Genomic DNA, 11,386 nt, shown 5'->3' on the forward strand with positions numbered 1-11,386 from the left:
AATCTTCAGGAAGAAAGGAAAGAAATAAAGCGGGAACTTTCTGCTGATGAGAGGATGACGGATTAATCAGTGTTGGACACTTTCTGTCTCCACTGACCTTTGGTATGAAGCCACAGCCAATCCGCTGGGCGGGTAAATAGTGTTAAGTTCATTTGAATGCTTCCTGAAGTCATAAACTCTAACTGCCATCTGCTGTGCGCCGCGTCACACCGCTTTATATTACAGCTTCCATCTTAAACCAGAAACCAATAACACACATCCTGTGTGGAAGTCAACATTAGTTGAACACTTCTCCAAACATTCAGTAACCTTTTAAGAAAATACGTTGTAGGTTCTAACTTTTAAGTAGTTGTTCCACTTCTGGAAATGATTAATAATAACCTTTTAAAATGGACACAAAGATTAGACACATTTATTTTACATTTCCTAATAAAACATGGCAGGAAATTTGTTTTTGGAAGAATATTGTGTTTATTTCCTTTTAAATGGTTCCACATTTGTCAGGAACACGCATGTTGTTTATTCTGCCATTGACTCTTGTTTTAGTGTTATTAAGAGAAATATATAATCCACACGAGTGGATGATCGAAGTACAAAGAAACACTGTTTCTCACGTTTCCTGTTAATTGGGAGTTCAGTTAGGAGGATACAGAATTCAGCTCTGCTGCTCATCCCACAAATGCAGATTTCTTACAAATGTGGTACCTTCTAAAAGGAAAATAAGAAACTTTAACAGTTTGAGATTTTATTACCAAGAAGCATCATTCCAATAATAAAAAATAAAAAAATCCCCACTTATTTGCTTAATTTTATGCTGAGATTAGATTTAAATACAGTAATTATTGCTGACCATAAACAAATCAATCTCAACTATCTCACAGAGATTGAAGCTACTTCACCAACCAATTGGACATAAATGTATTTGATGCAGCTCGTTAGGCCGACGGGGGTCAATCCTCTACACTTTTTTTTTTCTCAGCAAGATTTCGAGTTCAACTTATTCACACGTACTCCTCTAACATGTGCGAGTGAACGCTGTAATTAACCGTGTGGTCGAGGGGAATGTATAGATAAGGCGGCCGCAATCCAGAACACACTGTTTACACTGTGTAAGTCAATGCCCCACTGTCCTCTGCTCACCCCCTCCCTGGAAACTCTCAAATTATCTCCTTGTGCTGCTCATGGTATCCCATCGCTGCTCTGCGCAGGCGAATCTCATCAGATCAGCACCACTGTGCCACGGACAGTAAGAATACTCCCAAGATAGTCTACAGGAAAGTTTCTATAGTTGTTCAATATAAACCAGCAACATTTTGATATTAGCTGCTTCAAGTAAAAAACACAGTATATTCCTATAAAGACTATCTTCACCACAAGATGCACACTCTGCTCTTCTGCTCTGTTAACTCATCGCTGCTTCCTTCCTCCCTCATCCGTCCCACTGCTGCGTCAATCTGTTGAGCTGGCGACCTTCCACTTTCATTCCCCTCCCTCCTTTCTAATCAGCAGCAGCAGTCATGCAGCTCTGATCTCCCTCCATCTTTACTCCCGTTGATCCGTACCTGAGGCACCCCGCTGTGTTGGTGAGGGCCGTCTCCCATTCAAGATGCCGCGGCTTGCAGTTCTCCTCCCCGCCTCCCGCTCCGTTGCTCCCTCGCTCCCAGCCCGAGTGGGGCACAATCACCTCGTCGGAAAGGGCGTGCAGCGCGTGGTCCACGATCTCCATTTTCACAGAGTCGTGAGACGACAGGTTCCACAGCGTCCCTGAGAGAAAACACAAAATGTTCACCTTAAAACGACTCCAAGCTGTGCTCTCGGTGTTAGCATGCCCGGATAGCAAGACATGCTAACATTCAAGTATGAGTTCAGCTACAAATGAAAAACTTTTTTTCCATAGTCACATTTTTGATCCGTCAAATCACTATGTAAAAAAACCCAAAACAAAACATTGATAGACGGACCCATTTCCACCAACATACAAATCTCAGACCTCCCTCTGATTTCTGCCGTGCTGCCAAGAGGGTCTGGGACTGCAGGTTAGGAGCCTCCGTTTGTATTTAATCATTTCCTAGGTCCTTAAAGTTGACCAGTGTTGGAGGTAATGGTTAACTAAGGCCCCATTTACACAACATTTTCAAGTGAAAACTGAAAACACTGTGGCTCCGTCTCAGTGCAGACAGCGGAAAAGCTGCTACTGGTCATCCACACTGCGGCCATAGTTAATAATTCTGCACATGCTCAGTTGATGGACAATAACAACAATGTTTGCCTCCAGAGTGTCATGACTCCCGGTCCATATTCTCCCGGGACTTGGTAGTTTTATAGTTGTTTCACTTGGAATATCAATCCAACTTCGTCGTCTGTCTAAACGAACGTCCGTGTACTCCCACTGTTATCGTTTTAAGTGTTCTGTTCCCTTTCATTACAAAAACAAACACTAGTGGACCAACATTAAAACTACATCTTTTTCAGTGTTTCATTTTCAGTGTTTTTCCTTGTATTACTTATTTAAAGTGGAAAATTAAGTTCACAAAGAGCAAAACAATCTAATCATAAAACACAACAGAGCCAGGAGCAAAAGAAACCTAAATATTGAGAGAATAAATGTATGAAATTTGAAAATAATCAAGATAAAATGTAAAGGAAAAAATGTAAACTAACCACATCAAACTGGTAAAATCTGGATAATTATTCAAAGACATCAACCTGAAAATGCGCAGAAGCATATTTAAAGTAAAATTATGTAATAATATAATGATGTATGTTAAAATAATCAATAATTTGGAGGTTTAGAAAAAGCCTTGACAGATGAAGCACACTATTTGTGCGACTGAAAACTATTTAAATCATAGTTTTCAGTCATAAAGGCCCACAAGCTGAGAAAATAGGAGACTTAGACTTGGGTCCTCACCTGTGATGATGTCGGTCAGGTCCTGGTCACGAATCTTCCTCAGGAGCCGGACCAGAGCCGGCACTCCATCACAGTTCTTGATGGCGATTTTATTGTCTTGATCTTTGCCATATGAGATGTTCTTCAGTGCTCCGCAGGCTGCGTAGTGCACCTACAACGCAGAGGCAATAACAGCTTAATGAGCCATTAGTCGTGATGGAGTATCACTTAAGTGGAGCATTGATCCAGTGCGCGGGCCTTCAGCGTCGCATCGGTGGAAACTGTGTGGCGCTTCTGGAGCTCCCAGACTGTTTGTTCCTACTCAGTGCTTCGGTTGCGCTGCCGGTACGAGTCATTACAGTGATTACTGCAAACCAGCCGGCCACGTTTCTCAAATCACTTCACTTTCAAAATGTTAATTTCAAAACAAGTTCATCCACAAATCAATATTCCATTTGTTTTTTCTAATATATTTGTTTACTGCAAGTGGGATTTGTACAAGTTTTCACAAAGCAAAAGTTTGTGTCCAATTCTGTGAGACAGACAGACAGACAGACAGACAGACAGACAGACAGACAGACGTGCTGTAGAGCATGTAATGGGAACTCAAGGAGCTTCTCTGCTTTGGCAGTGGAATGCACTATGTGGTCCGTCTGGTAATTCTCAGACAAACATCAGCAAAACTTTTGCCACAGCTGCGCCTAAATGAAAGGGAGCTGTAGGAAAAAGCAGCCGCAGAAAATCTGTTTTTAGCACACAAATGTTGACCTCCAGGATTTGACCAAGAGAGCTCAAACTCGTAATGCTTATTTTTGCTCCCATTCCCTCAGTATTAGGAGAAAGTTTGAAGTTCACCTTGAGAGTACAGCTCGTCGGAGGCGAACGACCTGTTCCCGGATTATGTAAAGAATACGCTGCATACTTCGGCCTCACTTTGTGTTCCGCTGTGGCTGAACCACAACATCGTATCCAGAACAGTAAAGAAGCGAGGGGGTGAAAACACAAAAGGGCAAACTGACCTCTCTGTTGGGGTTGTCAAGCATCGAAACCAGCGCTGGAATCCCCTTCAGACGACGCACATCAGACTTCACCTGGAAGAAGGACGGACAACAGCTGTGACTTTATCTGATAAATACAATGTCTTTACATTTCAATATTGGAGACAACATGCAAAACTTCTTCAAAAAAACTTCCCCTCATGCGGCTTCACTAGTCATGTTTAATTGTATTTCACAGAATTCTCCTTGAAAGAAATAATTACATTTATTCCTCGTGGCCTCGATAATTAATATGTCACAACAAGCAACACATTTAGTTTTAAATGAAACTGTTTGCAGTTTCCTAAAAATAAAGAAAAAAGGAAGAACAAATTTATATGAGCAGAAATTGTATTTGTTTTTAACTAAAAATAGTTAAACAGTTTCTGTATCAAACATCTGAGAAGGACGATTTGGAGCAAATTGTGTGTTGGATGAACCAAGTTATAAATTAATAATGTAATATTGTAAGATTTAAACTAAATCAAGAAAAAAAAACAAGGCAGAGGAAAAGATGTGGGAAATCGCAAATATTTCACATATACTGAAAAAGCAACATTTCTGACGGCAGTTGGAAATAAAAATCATCCGAGTTGTGAAGTTTGGTCAATGTCTTCAGCACAATTCTTTTTTTTTTTTTTTTTATTTCACAGCATTTTGGCTTTTAACACCAACAGTCAGCATTAACTCTAACTTGACCCCAAGCTCTAATACGTCCATGATAGTTTCCAAATGTGAAACTTAAGATAAACACAATCAAGGTAGAAGAAAACGTCTCCGTTCGGTCTCGCCGTATATAAAGATAAAACATCGTCCATTATCATTTATGCATTATCTGTGCTCCGTGATGTCTCCCTCTACAGCTGTTCAGCGTAACACTAGAACAGCAGCAGAGCCTTTTGTTTGGAACGTTTTATCATTTATGATACAAGAATTACTCATCATCAGCTGGTATTAAAAGCAGACTGGAACATTCGGTGGTTTCTTAGCGGTCCCTGCATGACGCCAACAAGAATTTAAGAAACAAATATGATATAAATCATATTTGTTTTCATTTTGAATTAATCCACTTTCTTTTGTTGTCAATTGGGATTGTGTAAGCAAGTTTAAATTATCATCATATATACATTATCAGAACTTTAGTAGCCTCCAAGAGATTTACTTGATTAGCCAAATTGATCCACTGGGGTTCAATGTCTCAGCCAATGACGCTTCATCACATGTGCAGGACGAGATGGGGGATCGTACCACCAACCTTTGGACATGAAGGCCTATGAACTGAGCTCCAGTCATCATTTACTCTTTATTGTGTTGTTAACAATTGCTATCTCATAAAAATAGCTGCTCAACAGGGGGGAAAAAACCTAAACCATGGAAGAATTGTGGAACATATAGATGAAAAGTGTCAAACACGTTTTACTTCAGGGGCCAATTTCCTGTCGAGTTGTACGGACCAGTGAGATAGTGCCATAATAATCTTTAGATTTAAACTTTTTCTCTGTTGTTGTGCAGAGTATACTTGATGAAAATGTCTATATTTTCACAAAACTCGAACAGCTACTACTGAAAACGACTCCAATCTCAACATAAAGTCCATTTTCATGGAACTTTCTGGTGCAAATAAAAACTGTGAAATGTCCCAGAAAATCTTCTATCGTCGTTTCATCTTGGGGGCTGATTTCAGGCCACGATCCTTATGTTTGACACCTCTGGCGTAGAGCTTTATATCAAATGTTGAGTTCGCAGAGATTACTGTTCTAGGATTAGAATATGATTGTCATCATTAGACAGTACTCATAGAAATAAACGGATCCTAAGTATCTCTAGAAAAGAATGTGGGATGATTCTATATAAGGAAAATTAACTGTCCACTTCTGATGTAGACTTCTTAAATAACCTGCACTTCAAATGAGATTAGCCTGAAATAAAAAGTGGGACTGACTTTGTCATTCTTATAGGTGAGATGTTGTAGATAAGCAGCTGCGTTGCTCTTGACGGGGTCCAGCCTGTAGTTGAGCATGGCGATGACCTCTGGCAGCTCCGGCTGGCGCCAGCCTCCCGGGCCAGGACCTTTCCTCAGAGTGCTGTCCAATGAAGCCATGCTCCCTCGTTCACCCTGGGCCAGCGGGGCTCCTCCTCCCCAATAGTACATGTCCCCTGGACCGCTCATGTCACCATCCAAGGTGCCTTCATAACTCCTGAGAAGGGAGAAAGACATCTGTGAACGTGTCCGTTATCGTCAAAATGAGATGAGAACCTTTAACAAGCACATGAAACTCACGCAGTTCTGCGAGGCGGCCCATAAGCATGGTGGTTGCGGGGCACCGTGCTGTAGGTCACCGGGTGGCCCATGCCATAGTCGGGCTCGTCGAATCCCATGCTGCGCTGATCGTCCTCCAGCCCGTATGGCTCTGGCACAAACCTCGGAATAGAAGACAGCTCCATGGCACTTCCCATACGGCCAACCTGCAGACAGGAGAACTGTGATTACAAAAACTGTCGACAACTGCAATGAAATGAACATATAGAGTGTAAATTTCCACACTTATAGGCACCGTGTGCATATTCTTCTGTTATATTGTATTTTTACCTGCTTTCTTGTGCAATACATCCACCCCCATACTCTGTACATGTCCACACTTCTATGCACCGTGTGCATATTCTTCTGTTATATTGTATTTTTACCTGCTTTTTTGTGCAATACATCCACCCCCATACTCTGTACATGTCTACACTTATAGGCACCGTGTGCATATTTTTCTATTATATTGTATCTTTATCTGCTTTTTTTAGTTCCTGCTATGTGTGCTTCTTTCTCTGTACTATCCTGCTGTACCACTACAAATTTCTCCACATGCGAGATAAATAAAGGGATATCTTATCTTAAGCCAGTGGTTCCCAAAAGGAATTCTGGGACCCACTTTGGAGGAAAGGCCAGAGGTCATTACCCTTCATTTAGATAAAGGGGGTGTATCTAATCGTGTATGATACTGTAACAATTTAAAGCATATCTAAGTGCCTCAGGATTACAGGACACCACAGCAGTGAAAATTTAACTACGGGCAGAACAGACACATAAATTATAGGTTAATAATTAACACTTAACACAAAGATACGTGGATATTAAAAGTTTGGAAACAAGAAACATAACTAACATGGTTCTTAAATCAAGCAAGATTCCAATCAGTTATCACAAGCGCACCAAAATACTTTGAATGTCATAACATGCCTGATAAAAAGGCACATGTGATTCACAGCCTGTTTTCCAACTGATTATATACAAGATAGGTTGATACCTCTGAAGAATTCTTGTTTTCAGCTGTGATGATAAACGTCTCCAACTTGTAGATTCTGTCTTTGTGGCAGTGTTTGATTTGCAGTTTTAATGTGTAGGTTTCTTTGAGCTTTTTTTTTTTTTTTCCACCTCTTTAAAATCTTCAGTTTATTCGAACACTTTGGCATAGAGCTCTGCATTCAAAGATGATTTTTACACTAATAATGCAGTAGAAGTGTGTAAAAAGAAGCATCAGCAGCCAAAAATGAGGTCTGGAAAAAGCATCAGAGCAAGTGACTCATTGATATTTGAACATTCTGCACCTGTGGCTGAGCAGCATAGGGGTCGAGCTGGTTCCTGCTGGGGGCTCGGTAGCTCGGATCCAAAGTTCTGTACCCATCTGGATGCACTGGTCTGGAAAGAGGAAGGAAAAGAATGTTGCTTAGGGCCCATTTACAGGGAAACAACTTCAAGTGTTGTGGTTTGGGTGTCCGTTTACACAACAATGGTGTCATAGCCACTGAAAACGCACATTTTTGAAAATGGCTGCCAAGACGCAAGACTCAGGCTTCATTGCCGTGTAGACGGGAGAAAATGAAACTTTCTGGAAACACTCGGGCTACTGCGCATGTGCACCATGGCCGTAGTAAATACCTCTTCTGCACATGCGCAGTAAATATACAATAACAATGTTTGCCTTCATAGTGTCATGAGTCCCAGTCCATATTCTCCTGGGACTTACAAGTTTTATAGTCGACAGTCTCCAGAATAATAATCCAACTTGGTCATCTGTCCATACGAATATCTGTGTACTCTCATTGTTAAGGTTTATAGAGTATTGTTGTCTGTGCACAAGTGTGTGTGGTCACATTACAAAAACAACCAACAGTGCCACCTTGCTAACTCCTTCATTTTCAGTTTTCCCCACCATTGATGTGTAAAGTGACATCATTTTCAGAATATTGCTGTGTAAGCTCAAAACTTTTCTGAAATTAAAGTACAAAAACGATTTGTTTTCACTTGAAACACCTTGCAAATGGGGCCTTAAAATCCAGATAAGTTCTGTTAAAACCAACTTGAAATGTATGAACTGTTGCACCTGTAGCGATCGTCCATGTGACCCCCCCTGTTGAGGCTGGCGTAGTTGTCAGATGGGGGCCCAGCGCGGTAGTCTTCGTAGCCCCCCGGAGCAGGACCGTAGTGGTAGTTGCGGGGCACGGTGTGAGTGGGGTAGTCCATGGGCACGGCACCTCCTGGGGGTGGCCGGTAAACCCGATCCATGGGCGTAGTGTAGCCCCCAACGCCTGTCACTGAACCCCCGCCATCAATGGACATTGTGTCTGACATGGAGGGGATGACTGTGCGAGTGGTGGTGGTCTTTACTACTTTTTTTACCTTAGAAAGTGGGAATGAAGTGAGGAAGTGGATGAGACTTAAATACTATTGATCATTAAACTGTGTTTGGATGTTAAAGTTACCGTTGTCTCTGTGCGTCGTGTGGACCCGTCTTCATTGGTCTCCACAGAAACAACAGGCAGCGACTCCTGGGGCTGCTCCTCCACCATGAACGTTTCCTGCACCATCTGACCAGGCTCCATCCTGAACTGTACGTACCAAGAGGTCACAATCCATCAGCTGGGGAATAACCTTGTTAAAAATTAACGACTGAAAACGGAGAAGGCTCTGAAACACTCTTACGTGATGTGTCCCGTTGATGTAACCCTCGTTCAGTGTCAACCTCTCTATGTCTGCATCACAAGGAATGCGGCCGTTCTGTGAGGGGAGAAGAGCTGCGTAAACACACTGCTGATGCGACTGAGGGTCAACATGTGGGGATGAAGGAGCTCGACTTCACAGAGACATGTAGGTCCTGCATCGTATTCAACTAACACCTCAAGTAAAAGCAGCACGAGGTGAAGGAAGGCACCACTAAACTTTGCACTGCTTTAGGGTTAGGGCTTCTTGAGTACAATGAAAGGGAGTGTTCATGCATAAAACCTGGTATGGTTTCTTTGAACCATTGTGGGCACCAAAAGAAATGAGCCAAGTCCGATTGATAAACCGGTCTCTGTTTACTTTCAATCATACTCTGGTGCAGTTCTATTAAAGTCTGAATGAAACCTGAATGCAGGACTGAACAAAGAATTGTGAGTAGATCACTTCTGTTTATTTTAGAGTTTGTGCTGGTAAACCTCCTACTACATGGATCAGACTGCATTGTTGTGAGGTTTACATCCAAGACTATATAGTGCTGTGCCAACCTTTTAGGCAGGCATAGCATAGCATAATTCTACTTATCGATCATGTATTGGCAGTAAGAACGCGTCTGATTGACTGTAAACTTAAAACAAACCTAAACACAAAGCCAGAGTTTATGGAGATGGCATGGTCTCAGACGGAGATCTGATCTGAGCTACCAAGTCTGTTTGGGTTTACGTGAACAAACAAAAGCATCTCAACTAGTGCTTCGAGGTCTTCCAAAACTTTTAAAATGACTTCTGTGCAGGTTTCTACAAATACTGGGTGTCAATGTAGGGTAGTCACACTAAATACTGATTTATTTCACCCTAATTCTCTTCCTATTGACATTACTGATGGAAACTATCAACAGCTTGTAGCTTCCTTTTTGCACAGTACTGTACCTAACAGCAGCATGTTTCATTTACGTATTCTGGTCTGGTGTTAAAAATACCTGAATGAGAGCCAAGCTCAGCTGTGAACACTCCCTAACTGTAGGTTTTCCAACATCTGATGCAGCTCTGACAATCAAAACAAGCACATCAGTTTCCCCCCAAAAAACTAATGAAAGTCAGTGACAGTTTGTAAACATTAAACAAATACATGAATGAACTGTGATGATGATGGAATGAAAATTAGTCTGTAATGAGAGGCATGACGGCACACAGTGAGAAGACAACAACAGAGGAACTTCTTCCTGTCATTCCTGAATGCCGTCAGCATTGCCTCAATGAGTTTGTGTGGGTGTGGCGCGCTTCCCATTCCAGACAGAGAGAGCGCTCTACCTCTATCGTTGTCTCTTTTTGCATAGTCTCCACAAAAAGGGCAGAGCTTGGGGGGGTGCATTCTCAACACTAATTCAAAAGAGTGTCCTGTCATAATCGGAACTAAACAAAAAAAGAAAGGTGAAAATTGAATTGATGGGAGGTGCTATGGCCCTCTACTGTCACGTAATCAAGCAAATGAACAGGAGCTAAAGTTCAGATGAGGGTTCAAGAAAAAGACAACGGTAGAAAGTGCCGGGCAGACGTGAGCATGTGGGAACCTGTCAGTAGAGACTGAGGTCGTGTTGTGCTGCATTGTGAGAGTGGTGGAGGCATGCTGAAGCCCCTGGGCGATGTGCGCACACGCACGCACACACAGCAGTGATAAGATCCCGCTCAGGCTACACACGGTCTTGCTGTGACTACGACACAAGCTGCATGTATTTCTGCTTCTTATCAGTCAGAGACCAAGATGTGCACTGGTGGAGGCATGCCGACATGCAAAGCCGATAAAAGACGGGGAGAGCAAGTGAGTGGGACAGACTTGATTGTTTATTAGTGTGACAAAGGTTGCCTCAAGGCCACAGAACAGTGTACACATCTATGTTTGTTCAGGCGCTGTAAATATGACAATAAGAAAGTGAAAGAATGAGTGAGCGTGGGTGTGTGTTCGCTTGTCTGACCGTGAGGTAAACTCGGAAGCATGAAGTCACTGAGTATCATACAGGAATCGGTTACTTGTCCTCAAAGGGTGTGTAAGCAAACACATGTATGAAATAATGAGGTTTATCTCAAAACCACAGCTGATGAAACAGGTCTGACTGAACCACTGCCTGAGTTAATAAACACTTCCAGGCTGGAAAAACCCAGAGGACCCCCCCCAACAGCAGAAATAAATCCGGCCGCTGGTAAATAAACTGGCTGCTCGACACACTGTTGTTACGTCGGTAAACTTTGGAACACAGAAGTCGAGGATCACAACAAACCAAACATGGAGCAGAAGCATCGCTCAGCATGCAAAGACCTATGGACAAGTCAAGACAAACATGATGGGTTTGATTTGTGAAGGGATGCAATGAGGATTTATTTTGAATGAGGTAAGGATGGTTACTGAGGAAACGTGGAGGATGGAAAATGTGATCGAAAGCTGCGACGAGGTGTACAGTATCTCCTCTTGAAGACT

The 11,386-nt window shown here is 42.2% G+C and overlaps 1 protein-coding gene across 7 annotated transcripts in view; it reads right to left on the reverse strand.

Annotated features, from left to right (window-relative positions):
- ctnnd1 (catenin (cadherin-associated protein), delta 1) overlaps window positions 1-11,386 on the reverse strand; it is a 36,670-nt gene that overhangs the window by 12,994 nt on the left and 12,290 nt on the right. For all 7 annotated transcript variants that reach the window (XM_080464162.1, XM_080464157.1, XM_080464156.1 and 4 more), the window contains 9 exons: window positions 8,900-8,974; window positions 8,680-8,805; window positions 8,301-8,596; window positions 7,525-7,615; window positions 6,209-6,393; window positions 5,870-6,125; window positions 3,910-3,981; window positions 2,912-3,062; window positions 1,563-1,764 (listed from right to left, as the gene is read on the reverse strand). In XM_080464162.1, coding sequence (XP_080320288.1) covers window positions 1,563-1,764; window positions 2,912-3,062; window positions 3,910-3,981; window positions 5,870-6,125; window positions 6,209-6,393; window positions 7,525-7,615; window positions 8,301-8,596; window positions 8,680-8,799 — 1,373 coding nt within the window. In that variant the 5' untranslated portion in view covers window positions 8,800-8,805; window positions 8,900-8,974. The remainder of the gene's footprint in view (window positions 1-1,562; window positions 1,765-2,911; window positions 3,063-3,909; window positions 3,982-5,869; window positions 6,126-6,208; window positions 6,394-7,524; window positions 7,616-8,300; window positions 8,597-8,679; window positions 8,806-8,899; window positions 8,975-11,386) is intronic.

Source organism: Lipophrys pholis (assembly GCF_963383615.2).
Source record: "Lipophrys pholis genome assembly, chromosome: 5".
NCBI lineage: Eukaryota > Metazoa > Chordata > Actinopteri > Blenniiformes > Blenniidae > Lipophrys > Lipophrys pholis.